The sequence below is a fragment of the Rhinopithecus bieti genome, unplaced genomic scaffold, assembly GCF_001698545.2.
Source record: "Rhinopithecus bieti isolate Rb0 unplaced genomic scaffold, ASM169854v2 scaffold_3043, whole genome shotgun sequence".
Lineage (NCBI taxonomy): Eukaryota > Metazoa > Chordata > Mammalia > Primates > Cercopithecidae > Rhinopithecus > Rhinopithecus bieti.
The window spans coordinates 3,506,767-3,524,054 of NW_016804580.1; the positions used below are offsets into that span (position 1 = coordinate 3,506,767).

At 34.3% G+C, this 17,288-nt stretch overlaps 1 protein-coding gene across 2 annotated transcripts in view; it reads left to right on the forward strand.

Moving 5' to 3' along the window:
• Positions 1–17,288, forward strand: part of MALRD1 (MAM and LDL receptor class A domain containing 1) — a 715,118-nt gene that overhangs the window by 216,697 nt on the left and 481,133 nt on the right. For both annotated transcript variants that reach the window (XM_017869225.1, XM_017869224.1), the window contains exon 19: positions 5,141–5,228. In XM_017869225.1, coding sequence (XP_017724714.1) covers positions 5,141–5,228 — 88 coding nt within the window. The remainder of the gene's footprint in view (positions 1–5,140; positions 5,229–17,288) is intronic.

The following is a 17,288-nucleotide window of genomic DNA, read 5'->3' on the forward strand; positions in this document are numbered from 1 at the left end:
AAACTTTGTCATGATTTTGTTTCCCAAAATAAGAACACAGATTTGGTAGACATCATATTTTTCGGTCAGTAATCCTTTTACAGTTCTTGACTACTTATCTATCCCAGCATTTTATTTTGTCTCTACTATTACCACAATGTTATTATCATTATCCATTCCTGCGCCCAGTTTCTCACACAGTTTTAATATGGCACTTACGGCTCTTGTTTTATGATAAATGGTTTTCATATGTCTACTATAGTAATTGAAAAACTCCAATTATTCTGCAGTCTTGTGTATGTGATAGAGTCAGCCACAGAGTTAGAGTCATAAAATTTGTCAGGCCAAATCTGAGTTTTATTTCATAGAGATTGGTTTCAGGGTTATGTAAGCAATTGCAAAGATGATTTAAAAACCAATATAAATTGTATCCAGCAAATATTTCCCTCAGTATTGACCTAAAAAGTTTGCAGTTCTAAGGTGACTTGCTAAAAGTTCCCAAGAATTGTAGGTTACGTGGTTAAATATTAGATAGTTGTCTGGATGTGTTTATAAGAGTTTACTTAACACCTTAGTCAGTTGTTAAAATGGGCTAAAAGAGAGCTTCATGTAATGCCTTTCATTCTGTTTGTGCATTTTTAATTATTGGAAAATCCAATGAAAAATAAGTGGGTATCATTAAGAAGTATAAAAAGAGTGTAAATATTTGTCCTCTAGGAAATTATAAGTGGATAGCCAGAGAAGATTGTTCATAGCCAAATTGAAGAACAGATTGAGATTCTTGAGATTACTATATGCTTGTTATAAAATGCCACACATTAAATTAGCAATTGAGAAAAAAGTGAAAGTAATAGACACATTGATGACTTATGGCAATAGGTATAGAATAAATGCTTTGTATTTGTTTATTGAGATATGATTTAAAGGTCAATTTTATCCTGTTTAGGTGAGCAGTTCTGTGAATTTCAACAAATGTACAGTTGTCTTTTGGGATTCAGAGGATCAGCTCCAGGACTGCCCCCATGTAACTAAATCAGCACATACTCAAGTCCTGCACTGGGAACAAAGTGTTGGCCCTCTGTATACACATCTTTCACAGCCACAAATATTTTTTATTGTGTGTGGTTTAAAATAAGCCACACATAAGTGGACCAAGGCAGTTCAAACTCATGTTGTTTAAGTGTCAACTGTATACAGTTGTGTAAGCAACCACCACAACCAAAATAGAGTATATCTCTACCATTCCCCCAAATCTTCCATTTCCTGATATAGTCAATCTCCTCCTTTTATACCCGCAGCTTCTGTCAACACAAATCTGATTTCTTTCCTAATTGATAGGGTTTGGCTCTGTGTCTCCATCCAAATCTCACCTTGAATTCTAATAATCACCATGGGTCAAGGGTGGGACCCGGTGGAGGTAGGATGGTGGTTTCCTCCATACTATTCTCACAAGATCTGATGGTTTTATAAGGGGTTTCACCCTTTGCTCGGGTCTCATTCTCTCTCCTGTCACCATGTGATCTTCCCCTTCTGTCACGATTGTAAGTTTCTTGAGGACTCCCCAACCCTACAGAACTGTGAGTCAGTTAAACCTCTTTTCTTTGCAAATTACCCAGTCTTAGACAGTTCTTTATAGCAGCATGAGAGTAGTCTAATACACCAATAATTCTAACTCTTCTAAAACGGCATAAAAGCAGTTGATAAATAATACAGGCTTCTTTCACTTACTATAATGCTTTTGAGGTTCACAGCTGTTATTGCATATATCATTGTTCCTTTTTGTTGCTGAGTGGTATTCTATTGTATGAATGTACTGCAGTTTGCTTGTCTGCTTACCAGTTGGGAGATATTTGGGTTGATTTGAGCTTTTGGAGATTATTAATAAAGCCTTATAAACCTTATTAATGGGTTCTTGTTTAGACATGTTTTCATTTATCTTGAATAAAGAAATACCTACATGTGCATTGCCATGTCATATGAAAGTGTATGTTTAATTTTATAAGAACCTGCCAAATTAGTTGTATGATTATGGCTGTGTCGTTTAGGATTCTCATCAGAAATGCACTGGAGTCCCAGTTGCTCCACAGAGAATATGTGCTTTTTATAAATTTTAAACTGGAATTTCTGCCTCAAATATAATGCATCTTTATATAAAATATATTTGAGACAGAAATTCTTGTTTAAAATTTATAAATTTATAATGTATCTGAAAAAACATTATAGTTATAAAACATACCAAAAAACTGATATGTTATATTGGAATTGTGTAATATTTTACAAATGCATGATGGCTAAAGGGACAGTAAGCAGTAGGTTGAATTAATTCCATTTCTCTTATGAGTTAATGGAGCCTAAAACATGTGTTTGTGTGTGAGGACAATCGTTTCCATATCATTTAAAATTTTTGGTCAGTCATTCAGAGTTTCCTAAATACATAGAAGGATGAGTTCAGGAAAGTTGCTAGAGCCTTGTTAATGTTTAAACCTCAAATTTCCTACATGGTTGACAAGGCCAGTCTGTCTTTACTTGGAGCAGGTGGCAGCCCATGCAAAGAACAACTTGGATGAGCTGGTTCACTTCATAACATTTCCAAGACGATGATAGTTCCAATATAAGTAGAATTGACCTGTACAGATAAGGCAGGTCATTTAAACTAAACTGGATTTTCAGTTGTTCTTTGAGGCACTCCATAAGGTACTGATGGGACGTAGGGGTAAAATTTGGCTTCCCTAATTTCCAGAATAGCAATACTATCTTACATACAATGTATAATGCTTGTGTTTTGATAATCTTCTATTCGTTCTGGGGGAAAAAACATCATAAATGAAAATGACATTTTCATAATAGAGGCATTTGGGTTTATACTTCTTGTGGTCATTTTCTTAGGATTAGTATTTTAGAATAATTTGCCAAGCTTTTTTGCAAGACTAAATTAAATATAGGGTTAAAGTAGGGTTAAATTTTAACAGTCATAACTTTGTTCCTGAGGTGTGATTATTATCAAAAGTCTTTTAAAATGGTTTTCTTAAATATTCAAAAGAGATTGAGACTATCATACAAATGGACAAGTTTAGTATCTCAAATTGTAACTATTGTTCATTAATTCTCAAGAATGCTAACATTTAGGGGTTAGCAAATTGAAGATATTTTGGTAAAAATTATGATTAAGTTGTGTATTAGAGCAAAACCAAACTGTCTTCTGTCTTGGATTGTTTCTGTGTCTTCCCATTGGCTTTGAATGCAGACAGGAACAATATTAAAATACTTCTCATGCAACATCAAGTAAATTCCAAAAGAAAAATGCCTTGTGCAAATCACATTCTCCAGCATGTTACGGCCCTCTCTGGGTTACAGAATTTTGTCTGAAATTTTCATAGATAGCCAATTATTTAATTTGTGACTATATAAAGACAACAAAAACGTCTTGGAACAATTGACTCCAAACACCAGAATGGAGCTATGAATGTGTATATATCCCTAAAGTTGGTTTACAGCTACTTATATTTACAACAACCTCACTCTCTGTGAAGTGGGATGTTAATACCAATTTTCTATTCCTTCTTATTAATAAGGTAATGATAATCATGAGGAGTGAGACCAACTCAATAATATTTCTTTTTATTTACCCTGGTTTCTTCTTTATCTTGCTGTTTCTTCTAAGCCATTTGTTATTATATTCTGTGTTGTATTGCAGTGGGATTTGCATGTATCAGTACAGGACATTTATTAGTGATTAATTTGTATTTGTGCCTTTTCACCAATTGTTCAGCCAACTCTATTTTTAAAAATAAAACAGAAAACGTTTTTCTTTAGTATGTTCTTTCAAATTCTGTCTGCTAGTTTAGGTTTATGGAAATTGATTGTATGATTTTGTACTAAATATTCTTTACACATTTTTGTTTTCCTATAATGCCTTTCATTCATGATGATGGTGGGAAAAGGATACATTTTATGTTTGGAGAGACTCATTGTAAAACAGCAGGACACTTCCTGTATAACACCATTAAATGTTGTTTAAACAATGTCCGGTGGACTATCTTTGCCCACTAGTTCTATGCAGAAACATTTCCCAAATTAATTAATTTCCTTGGTTGACAAATCAGGGAGAAAATCCTGGTAGACCTCAAGAAAGAGTAGAAAGTTGGGGAAAGTGTTAGGAGGTTTGAGGTCAGCAATTTTACCTTTTAAAACTTTCTTTCTCAAGGAGGGTGTCAACAAATAATGTATGTGGTAACTTTGAATGAAGGATAGAGCTTGAAAAGTAAAACTTCAACTCCCACATATAACATTTGTGAGGAAAATGAAATGAAAACATATGTTCGTATAATAATGGGAAAACATAATGTATTTTTCTAAGTTTGAGTTTGCTAGAAGTTCTTTATTATTAAATTATGCTGGGATTCGTAGTAAGCATGCAATGCATTTGCATAAGTATTAAAATAATTCATCATGATTAATTCTATTACAGTAAATCTCAACCCTAATCACAATCTACCATATACTACAGTGGTTTGTCTATATGTGATATTTCATATTTTACTAAGTTTTGGTGGAACTGCAGCACAGATGTCATCTGACTTCACTGTGATTAATGTGGTCCTGAAGGAGATCTAATCACGATTAGCCAATTTCATAAAGTGTTACAGAATCAGTGTCATGTGAGAAATATTTTAAAGCCCTTAAAAATGTATATCCTAGCAAGTAACTCTGGGTTACTAGGAAGATGAAGAGGTTTAACTTGGGAAATAGATGACCCAGGGGGATCAGGGGACAATTATTTGGCTTCAGATACTTAAAGGACCAGAAGAAAACTACACAAATCTAGAACTAATGGCTGAAAGTTGTAGGGCAGTGGATATCAATCTAATATGCTGAAATTTCAAAAATGGAAACTCATCAGAAAGGCAGTGAGCTCCATGAGTCTGACAGGCTCAATGAAGTATGGAGGTTTCTGTTACTAGAAGTATTCAAGGCAAGATGACCACTTATGGAGACTACTTCAAAGTAATTTTTTTAATGGCACAGAAGGTTATATTTGGGTAAATTCTAAATTCTTCTTCATCCATTCCATACATTTCCCTTACCACATAAACACATTTCTTCTTTCTTTTTTTTAGATATTTATTTATTTATTTATTTATTTATTTATTTATTTATTAAGATATTGGTGGAGGCTTCAGTGGGAGATGGCTTCACTGGAGATATTGCGATTGATGATCTGTCATTCCTGGACTGCACCCTCTACCCTGGTAAGAGAACATTTCAATTTGGGGTTATTTCCAAATCCGTTTACTTGGAAAACTTCCAAGGAAATCAGTATTTCATTTCTACAAAATTTCCAACATGACCTTGCTTTTATTCTTTTTCTCAAATCTATTAACTCTGGAAAAGATTTTTTTAGATCCTTGCTAGTAATTAGTTTTAAAGTGTCAAACATAGTGAAGATGTTTGAATCACATATATCTGTGTCTTATCACATGCAAAATACTAGAAAGTCATGTCTGAATTTAAAATGTAATTCCATTATATTTAAGGAGTTATAGTAACCAAACCATTTACCTTATATTTACATTGTATTGGATACTTTATTAACCTCTCGGTTTACTCTCTGGAAACACTTTAAATATTTCTAAGGATTGTTGTCAACTATGTCCTCACTATATTATAGATTTATGTTTATTCAAATGACATAAATGACATATTTTCCAGATTTATGGATCCATTTTCAAACTTTCCCCTGAACTCCAGACTCATATACTAACTACCTACTCAACAGCTTAACTTGGATGTCTAGTAGGCACCTTAAAGATAATAATAGAAAATAACCTAAAATAAACACAACCCAGGCCTCGAATAGTGTTATGAGGAGAAACCCATTCTGGGAAGTACATAGTGATCTAAGAAGACTGGATATTAAACTAATGGAGTTTGGCACTCAGACTGAGAACTCTTAAAGTGCACGACAAGAGGGAACATGATCTCCTCCCTGGAGTGATCAGAGGCTGGAACCCAAAAACATTCTCAATTGCTGAAAACTTAACTTCCATCCCTGCTCTGTCATCTTAGCCTCATTGGTCAGCGCAGCACCAGCTCCATCCCAGAGTCAGTCAGGGGATGGGGCCGATTCCGATATTTTCAGTTGTAGCTATGTGACACAGCTCTGATCCTACCCACCACTCAGCGTCCTAACAGGATGTATTGGTGTCACCACTCTGTGTCATGGTTTTCATAGAACTCTGGAGACAGCCAAATCCCTCTCTTGAAGGCCAGTAAAACAAGAGGCAGAATTGAACAAATTTACCCTTACTTCTCAAGGCCTAAAAGTGAATTCCTGATTACCAGTTGCCTCTCAATCCTGCCACTCCTGCATACCTCCCTATCTCAGCAAATGACAGTTTATGTCTAGCTGCTTATTCCATATTAACATATCTGATTTATATTAACAAACTCAGTTTAGAACCCACTCCTCATTGCCCTCACCACTTCCCCCTTGGTCCAAGCAACCAGTGTCTATGCATGGATTATTGCAGTTGCGTTTTAAATGATCTCTCTGCTCCTACCCTTGTGCGCTATATTCTGAAAACAGTAGCCCACATGTTCCTTTTCAAACTTAGATGAGATTAGGTCATTCTATTGTCAGAATTCCTATGACTCTATCTCATTCAGAGCAAATCTCAAACTAATGATAGCTTCCAAGAAATAAATGAATAACCCCTTATACCTCTTGAATTCACCTTTCACCAGTGTATATCTCATTCACTTTTCCCTACTACAAAGGCTTCTTAGCTAATTCTTAAGCACTTCAGCCAATTTATGGTGTATTAGTCCATTCTCACCCTGCTAATAAAGATATACCCGAGACTGGGTAATTTATAAAGAAAGGTGGTTTAATTGACTCAGTTCTACATGGCTAGGAAGGCCTCACAATCATGGCAGAAGGTGAAGGAGGAGCAAAGTCACATCTTACATGGTGCAGGCAAAGAGAGTGTGTGCAGGGGAATTCCGCTTTGTAAAACCATCAAATCTTGTAAGACTTATTCACTTTCACAAAAACAGTGTAGGGTGATTCAGTTACCTCTCAATGGGTCCTCCCATGATATGTGGGAATTATGGGAGCTATAATTCAAGATGAGATTTGGGTAGGGACACAGCCAAACCGTATCATATGGTTAGGACTTTTCCATCTGCTTTTCCCTGTTCCTGGAACAGGTTTCCTACAGATGTCTCTCTGACTCCTTCCCTTACTTCCTTCTGGTCTCTGCCAGAGTTTCTTCAGGGAAGCCTCCTCTGAACACACACACACACACACACACACACACACACACACACACACACACACACACAGTTTCTTATCTGGCATTTTCTATTTTCTATTTTATTCCTGGTGTTATTTTTCTCCACAACATGTATCACCCTTATAGTTAAATTTATATTTTCCCCCATATTGATGTTAGTTGCATGAGAGAAGGTGTATTACCTCTTCACTATTTCATCTCCAACACCTATAACAGTATCTGACACATACTAGTACTCAACAAATATTTGTTGGATGGATAAGTAGATAGAGGAATGTCAGTAATTTTAGGTGTTTTATGTACTCTTGTTATGTATTTTGGTTTAGTTTTAATATTATTGCTAAAACATTAAATATTTCTATGTGCCAGATACTTTATTATATATCAGTCAGCTTTTGTTGAAAGCCAGGTCTCAGTAGCTTATGACTGCATTTATTTCTTGCTCTCAAGCATGTGGGTTAGCATAGAGAATAAGAGTAAAGACACAGATAGACAGACAGACAGATCCTAATCATAGCTCTATGTAATTTTATGTAGCTCTTAGCTATGTATCTCTGTTTCACGTGATCCTATTTCTCTGAGACCCTGGCTAAAAGACCAATTCCCTATTTGACACATTTCGTAGAGGATGGGGAAAAAAGTGTATTTGAAATTTCAATTGGGACATGGTATACATCTCATTGTGTCTGTTCATGTTCATTATCCATTGATCAGATTCCAACAATGGGGCAGAGAAATATTTTCCACCTCCAGGGAGCTCAGCAAGGGTAGGAGAGATAGAAAATCTTTACAAGAAAGGGAGGTGGTATGTAGAGACAGTATAACAACTGGTCACTCATGCGTATTTTATCTTACAAAATCTTACAATGTGTAAAGAGTCTAGAAGAGTACCTGGTCCAACCTGGTGAATAGAAGTTGTATATGGAGTAGGATTAATGCCTTTATTATACCACTTTTGTGGAGGAAATTGAAAAGGAGATAACCTGCTCAAGGGTACCTAGCTGTAAAGTGGCAGAACACAGTGACTGCCTCTTAGGACCATAGTGTTTACCACTAGTATTACACCGCTCATCAAACCTGCAAGGAAGAGGCTACAATCTCCAATTTACAGATATGAAACATTAAACTTAAAGAGCGTAAGTAGCCTGGATGAGAATACAAAATTAGGGATTGGATTGTGATTTTTACCTAAGCTGGTCTGATTTCACTGGCCAGGGCTTTCCCCACATTGCCCCCAAAGCTGAGATTAGAGAGAATCACTGTGACCTCAGAGGCAGAAGAGACCAAAAAAAGAACACAGAAAAGAAACATGAGTCACCATTGAAACTGTTGTTGCCTGATTATCCTGCTAAATCTATTCTGTGGCTCACATTTCCAAGGAGAGGTAAAACAGCTACTAGAGGCACAGACACAGATGTGAAATATCAGTTACAGAGTGTTAGTCCCAATTTGCTGTTTCATGTTTTGGAAGAAAAATAAAAAACTTTAAAAACTGTATGAGCTGTGTGTTTTTTGCGTTGGCTTTATAACAAAATAAACTATGGGTCTAAACCACAAGCCTTGTTGAATCCTTAGGTTTGATAAAGGAATTTGATGTAATCTTGCCATAAGATGAAACACAAATAAAAATTGGGCTCTTCACAAAAAATGTTACTCTTGATGCTTTCCAGTCTTTTTTTTTTTCTTTCTTTCATGGCATCATGTTATATGAAGTAAGAATCATGCTTGTAACTTCACTTAGGGCATTGATTTCCTTTCGATATTAACTGATTATTTGTTTATAGCGTTATTCTTCCGTGGCCAATAAAACAAAGCAAAATAAATAAAAACTCAAAGGCACATACACACAAACCAAAATGTTGACCTAATCCCCAAAATGTGGGTTTCTATCTTACCTACAACTTTTATTTTATAGAAAATGACTGAGCAGTAGATTATTTTACTTTTCTTTGTTACTTCAAAATCAGCCTTTTCCCCTCATGCCTTCCTTGTAATTTTAATGAAAGCAGTGTTCTCCAGCAAGCTGGGCTTGAATTTCCGGTCATCTTTGACATTCTTCTTAAACTTGTTCGGTTGCAATTTCCACTGAGTACAACTGCAAGTTATTTCTCAGACCTGCTTTTTTCCATTACTCTGACTCAAGACAGTGTTGACTTGAATGAAAAGCAAATATTAGACTAAATGTTATTAATTTTCCCCAATAGTTTTTATGCCCTTAACTGAGTTTATTTTCACTTTGTCTTTTAAAACATCATCATTTGCTCTTCCAAGTCTTCTCTCTCATATTCTAAGCTATAGATGTTTCTAATTTAATTTTCAACTCTTTCTCAATCATGTATTATACCTGCTTTGTTTCAATACTTTTATAATATTGTTAATTTATTTTTCCTACTTTATTAAGATATAATTGGCAAAATGGTATGTTTTGACATGTCTGTATATTATGAAATAGTTACCACAATCAAACTATTAATAATTAACACATCTCTAACCTCATATAGTTACTCATCCTCTGTGTGTGTGGTAAGTGAACTTGACCGGGTGTGGTGGCTCACGCATGTAAACATAGAACTTTGGGAGACTGAGGCGGGTGGATCACCTAAGGTCGGGAGTTCAACACCAGCCCGGTCGATGTGGTGAAACACGGTCTCTACTAAAAATACAAAAGTTAGCCAGGCATGGTGGCACACACCTATAATCCCAGCTACTTAGGAGGCTGAAGCAGGAGTATTGCTTGAACCTGGGATGCGGAGATTGTAGTGGGCCAAGATTGTGCTACTACACTCCAGCCTGGGTGACAGAGCAAGACTCTCAAAAAAAGAAAAAAGAAAAAAGAAAAAAAAAGCACTTAAAATCTACTCTCAGCAAATTTCAAGTGTACGATATCTTACCAGAAGTTACTCTTCTGATAACTGAAAGTTTGTATCATTTTACCAACATATCTCCATTTCCTTCATCTCTCAACCTCTGCTAACTACCTCTCTACTCTCTTCTGAGTTCAACTTTTAGATTCCTTTTACATGTGCAGTCATGCAGTATTTGTCTTCTGTGTCTGTCTTATTTCACTTAGTGTAATGGACATGGCATTATTCTAATTTCATAATGACAGGATTTCTTGTTTTTTTTTTTTTTTAAAGCTGCATAATGTTCCAATGTACATATATATCACATTTTCTTTATCCATTCATCTATCTCCCTACATGTAAATTGTTTCCCTATTGTGGCTCTTGTGAATCATGCTGCAGTGAACATGGGAGTTCATTGAAGTCCAGATATCTCTTTGAAATAGTGATTTTTATTGCCCCGGATATACACCCAGAATTGGAATTGCTGGATCATGTGGATAGTTACATTTTTAATTTTTGAAGCAACCTCCATACTGTTTTTCATAATGGCTGTATCAGTTTACATTCCTACCAACATGTATGAGTGTTCCCTTTTCTCCACATCTTCACCAACACTGGCTATCTTTTAACTTTTGATAATAGACATCCTAACAGATGAGAATTAGTATCTCATCGTAATTTTGGTTTGCATTTTTCTGATCATTGCTGATAGTGAGTGCCTTTTCATATACCTGTTGTCTATGTCTTCTTTGGATAAAAAGTCTATTCAGGTGTTTTGCCCCTCTTAAAATTTGTTTGTTTTTTGTTTTGTTTGTTTTTGCTGTTGAGTTGTATAAGTTTCTTATGTAGTTTGATATTAGCTCCTTATCTGTTATATGGTTTGGCAATACTTTCTCACATTGTGATTTTGTACATGATGTAAGATAAGAGCCCAATTTCATTTTGCTTTGCATGTGGATATCCATTTCTTTAACACTGCTTATTGAAGGATTATTTTTCCCATTGTGTATTCTTGTCATTTTTCTTATAGATTACTTGACTGTATATGTGTAGGCTTATTTCTGTGCTTTCTGTTTTGCTCCATTGGTCCATGTTTCTGCTTTTATGCAAGTACCATGCTGTTTTGATTACTATAACATTGTAATATAATTTGAAAGCAGGAAGTATGATGCCATCAGTTTTTTTCTTCTTGTTCAAAATTGCTTTATCTAGTTGAAATCTTTTGTTTTCTTTTGTATTCTGTATGAATTTTTGTCTTAGAGACAAAGATTTGAGGATCTTAGAGGAAAAGCTTTTAGCTTAGAGGAAAAGCCTTTAGCTTTTTACCATTGAGTGTGATGTTAACTTTGGGCTTGTACAGAGGTTCACTTTTACCCACATCCTTCCAATACTTGTTAAAAGCTTTAAGACTGTTACTGTATTGAGGAGCATTTCTTCTATTCCTAATTTGTTTGGAGTTTTTATTATGAAAGGATGTTAAATATTGTCAAATGCCTTTTCTACATTTTTTTACCTGATCATAAGATTTTAAGCCTTCATTCTGTTAATGTTATGTATCACATTTATTAATTTTCATGTGTTGAACCATCTTTATGTCCCAGGGATAAATTCCACTTGGTCATGATATATGATTCTTTTACACTGTTGTTGAAATCAGCTTGCTAGTATTTTGCTGAGGATTTTTGCATCTATATTCATCAGTCATATTGGCCTGTGATTTTCTTTCCTTGTAGTTAGTCTCCTTTTCTAGCTTGGAATCAGGCTAATCATAAAAAATGAGTTTGAAAGTGTTTCTGCCTCTTCAGTTTTTGGAAGAGTTTGATGAGGATTGGTATGAATTCTTTAAATATTTGGTGAAATTTAGCAGTGAATCCATCAGGCCCTGAACTTTTCTTTGGTGGGAGATTTTTGGTTACTTATTCAGTCTCATTACTCATAATTCCATCTGTTTAGATTTTTTATTTCTCCTTGATTCCATCTTGGTAGGTTGTATGTTTCTAGGAATTTATCCATTTCTTTAATGCTATTCAATTTCTTGGAGCATAATTGTTCATAGCAGTCTTGTATGATCCTTAGTATTTCTGTGGCATCAGTTGCAGTGTCTCATTCTGATTTTATTTATTTGGGTCTTCTGTTTTTCTTATACCTAAAGGGTTGTTAATATTATCTTTTCAAAAAATTAATTTTCAGTTTCATTGATCATTTTTTATTTTTATCTTCATTGTAATTATTTTGCTCTGATCTTTATTAGTTCCTTCTTTCTGTTAACTTGGAGCTTAGTGTATTCTTTTTCAATTTCCTTGAGGTATAAAGATAAATGTTTTATTTGAGATTTTTAAATTTCTGTATTTTTTTTTATTTCTTAGGTATTTTGTACTACAAACTTTCCTCTTAGAACTGCTATTGCTGTATCCCATAAGTTTTAGTATGTTGTGTTTCCATTTTCATTTATCTCAGATTTTTTATTTCACTTTGATTTCTTCTTTGACCTATTGGTTTTTAAGGAGTGTGTTGTTTTAATTACCATGTTTGTAAATTTTCCAACTTTCCCCTGTCTTTAATTTCTAGTTTCATACCATTGTGGCTAGAAAAGGTGCTGGATATGATTTCAAACTTCTTTATTTGTTAATGCTTGTTTTGTGACCTAACATATTATCTGTCCTGGAGAATGTTCTGTGTGCTCTTGAGAAGGTGTATTCTGCTGCTGTTGAATGAAATGTTTTGTACATTATTATTAGGTCAATTCACTCTAAAGTATCATTTAAGTTCAATGTTTCTTAATTGATTTTCTGTCTGTATGATCTATCCATTGTTGGAAGTGGGACATTGAAGTCTTTTACTATTATTGAAGGGATCTATTACTATTTGCTATATATTTGGGTTCTCTCATGTTGAGTACATATGTATTTACAATTATATCCTCTTGATTAATTGACTGCCATATATTTATATAATGACTTTTTTGTCTCCTTTTACCATTTTTGACTTAAAGTATATTTTGTCTTATGTAAGTCTAGCTTCCTGTGCTCTTTTTGGGTTTGCATTTGCATAGGATGTGTTTTTCGTTCTTTGACTTTCTGTATATCTGTCTTTAAAGTTGAAGTGAGACTCTTGTAGGCAGCACATTGTTGGATCTTGCTTTTTTTTCTCTTAATCCATTAAGACATTCTATGTCTTGATTATACAGTGTAATTTACTTACACATAAAGTAATTCTTAATAGGTAAGGACTTACTATAGCCATTTAAAAAATTCCTTTCTAGCTGTTTCATAGATCTTTTGTTTCCTTCTCTCTCTCTTGCTATCTTCCATTGTGATGTGATAATTTTCTATAGTGGTATGCTTTGATTGCTTTCTCTTTACCTTTTGGGTATTTACTATAGGTTTTTGCTATGTGTTTAACGTAAGGCTTACAAAATCCAGCTTATAGTTACAGCAATTCATTTTAAGCTGATAAAACTTAATTTTAATTCCATACAAAACCCTACATGTTTTCCCACCCCAACATTTATGTTTTGATTTCACAGTTTACATCTTTTACATTTGTAATATTTAATAACTCTAAATTCAGAATACAGAATACACACTAGTACTGTAATGATAATATGTAAATCACTTATAACTCTAAATGCTAAAAGATAAATGTTGAAAATAACTGTAACTTCAGTAATTTGTTAATGGATATGCAATATATAAAGAAATTCTTATTTTTAATCTAATCCATTAGACAAAATTAACATTTCCAGAGACGGTAGGAACTTAGCCATGTAATACATTTCTGTGGTTCTTTGTGTAACTGTACAATGATGCTATTACCTGAGGAGACAATCGTGAGGAATGATGACAGAGTTAAAGAGATTTCCTTATATCTTGAATCAGATCTTTAGATTAGGAATTATTCTGAGACATTTATATTAAAAAGTGTATATCTCAAAAGAAGTATTTGCTTTTCATTATTCTTTCTGTCCTTCATTAGAAAGGCCAGAAGTATATTTTCTTCAGCTGAACACACATGACAAGAATTTTCTTTCTTGCACTAAGGATTAATGGTGAGATAATTGGTTTATTTAGAAAACTAAAACTTTGACTACATCACAAAATACTGTCTGCAGATTAAAAAATAATTTATATGCTTTTTATTCTCTTCTAAAATTTCAGATTTCAGCATGCACATTAGAATTGTTAGTTACTAAAATGATTATTTATTAGAATGTAAGTATTATATGAATATCCATGTTTAAGGTATTATTAGTATTTTATTTTCTCCAGGTTAACTGTTACTAAAGCAGTGGCACATTGTACAACTGATGATGCCTTAAAATTGATAAAATATGATGACTATTTTAAGGACGCTTAACATAATTTTATGATGTCCTCCCCCACCCCTCACACATTGAATGTGTTGTGTTGTTGTTGTTGTTGAACTGAGTTGATTACATTTTTGGCATTCCTCTCTCATAAGCCTCCCTGTCTCACCAGCTTTATTTACAAATGGTGTTCAAGTCTTTATTCTGCAGAGATGAATGTTTGTTTCAGTGTGAATCACAAAGCAAGGGGAACAGTGTAAATACTATTGGCTTTACTTTTAAGATATCACCTGCAGCTTTTCATCTTCTAATACGCTTCTAATATTTGTCTCAGAATAATAAATTACGTGAAAGCACTGTGTTTTGAAATATGCCTTTCTTTTGTACTTTCTAAAGGAGGTATAGACTCAGAAGAAAATACCAAATTATTAGAAAGTTTTGCAGTTTAAGATTTCAGGACAAAAATAAAGAAATTTGAACCTTGGTGTTTGCAATCTTAAATTTTTTGGTTTTAGCTTCTTTGGTGTCATCTGTAAAGTGATTTCACATATACATAGGAAAGAAAAATTTGGCCAAAGTCTGTGATATGTTCAATTAGCAGTTTTATTGTGTTCCTAGAAAATAAAATTGGACAAATTATTCTCTTAAGCTATTATAAGTTAAAACTTTTACATTGTTTTACATTCTCTCTTAATTGAGAGAAATGCTAAATATTAAACATGGAGAAAGTTGTCTAAATGGTTAGTTTTCAGCTTAGAAATTTTCCATCTGCTACTTCAGTCATTTGTAGTCACATTCAAATATGGTAGAATACCTGTAAAGATGGAAAATGTCATTGAATCTTTGTTATAAAGCAAAAGTATTCCAAAAATTGTTGATTGGCTAGCAGAGACAGAAAAAAAAATTGCATAGTTTGTGGCAAACAGCTATAGCACAGTTGTTATAATCATATCCAAAGAATAGCTATGCTTTCATAAAACCTTTTCTCCTAGAAAGTAGATCTAACACAGACACTTCAATACAATCATACTACACATAATTCTTTCAGCTTATGGATATAACTCTAAGTTATTAAACTAAGTGAAATAGAAGAAAGGTATGATATTCCCCCAAAGCTATAGATATTTAAAAATTTTAAATTTTCTAAAGAGACTGTTTAAGCTTCAAGTGTGCTTTTAGATTTTTACATTAAATATATTTCTTCACTCCAAAAGTCACAGGGAAAACATACATTGTTACCTACAGATAGACATAAAGTACAATGATTCATATTGGTTAAGCAATTCAGTGATAGTATGGCTAAAGTTGGTAACAATTTATCAAGGACTAGGGATGTTAAAATGTTGGTTTTATTTGCTTAATTATCAATGCGGGAATGACTGTTGGGGAGTGGGGGAGTCTAGTATAAAACAAGTTGGAAAATCTATTTTATCAGAGAGGTTATATTATTAGTGTAGCCTGAAATTTATCATATTTGTTGCAGTGAATTCACAGAGTGAGGACTTAGAACATTGAGTCCCTCTGGAGCCTGAGACATCCACTTATGAAATCTTCCACATGACAGATGTGCAGGTAGTTTGGTTCCCCTGTGGCTCAGGGATGTGGAAGATCAGATCAAACCAGACTAATCTCTGCTTCTTAGTGAGTGCAAACTTCAGTCATATGCATTTCATCTTTTCAATTTTTGTTTCATCTGCAAAGCTTTTAGTGTTCTTTGTTTACAGAGACTTAAGTATATCATTGCTACCACCTTTAGCCTTATTCTAAGCAATTATAGGTCAACAAAACCCTAAAAGCTTTGCAACAAGTTGACCACAATTCGTATATTGAAACCTTAATCCCCAATGAGATGGTATTTGGAAGTGGGGCCTTTGAGAGGTAATTTGGAGTAGATTAGGTCATGAGGATGGGGTTCTTATGATGGGATTAGTACTCCTATAAAAAGAGGATGAGACAGGAGCTCTTGCACACTCTCTCTTGCTCTCTCTCTCTTTTTCCATAACATAGTCATTTCTAGCATCACCTAAGAGTGTGATACTTTAGAAAATACTCTTCTAATTACTTGCAAAGTTAAATGACTTGACCTTATGTACCTTAGAAGAAAGTCTAAACAATGTGGGAGGACCAGAGAGTCTGTCAGAAATCTTACAGTCCTTGTCATGCCTTGGTCACAGATGAAGAATTGGCCTAACCATGTTTCTGGATTCTGTTTTACTTCCACGTCACAGAATCTATGAAATCAGCTGCAACTCCATCTTCCCAGTTACAACCACCACCAATTGCAAAGTTCAGCTCCAGAAGGAGAAACACTTTTCTCAGTTAGCCCTTTTAGTGCTCTTCTCTTCGATGCAAGACATTGGACTTACTTGGTTTGTAAAATTTCCTCATTCTGGTGGAGTAATAAATAAGGAAGTAATGAGAATAGAACTAAGAATTATAAACTCTTACAATGTTTTTGCTTAGAGTAGTTGTTCTTTTACTTTATTCTCTGAAACCTTTTAAGATAAAATGAATTGTCTCTACTTTTCCTCAGTATGAGCTCATCAGTCTCTCTTTCAAGTCATCCAACTTATGTCCATGATTTCTCTCTAAAGATTATTTTCCACTTAAGTTGAAATCAGGACTAAAGATGCAGTTCAGACTGCTGGTTTTGCTGAGCACAGTGGCTCATGCCTGTAATTCCAGGATTTTGGGAGGCCAAGGCGAGCGGATCACCTGAGGTCAGGAGTTTGAGACCAGCCTAGCCAACATGGTGAAACCCCATCTCTACTGAAAATACAAAAAGTTAGATGGCCGTGGTTGTAAGCGCCTGTAATCCCAGCTACTCAGGAAGCTGAGGAACATGAATCACTTGAACTGGGA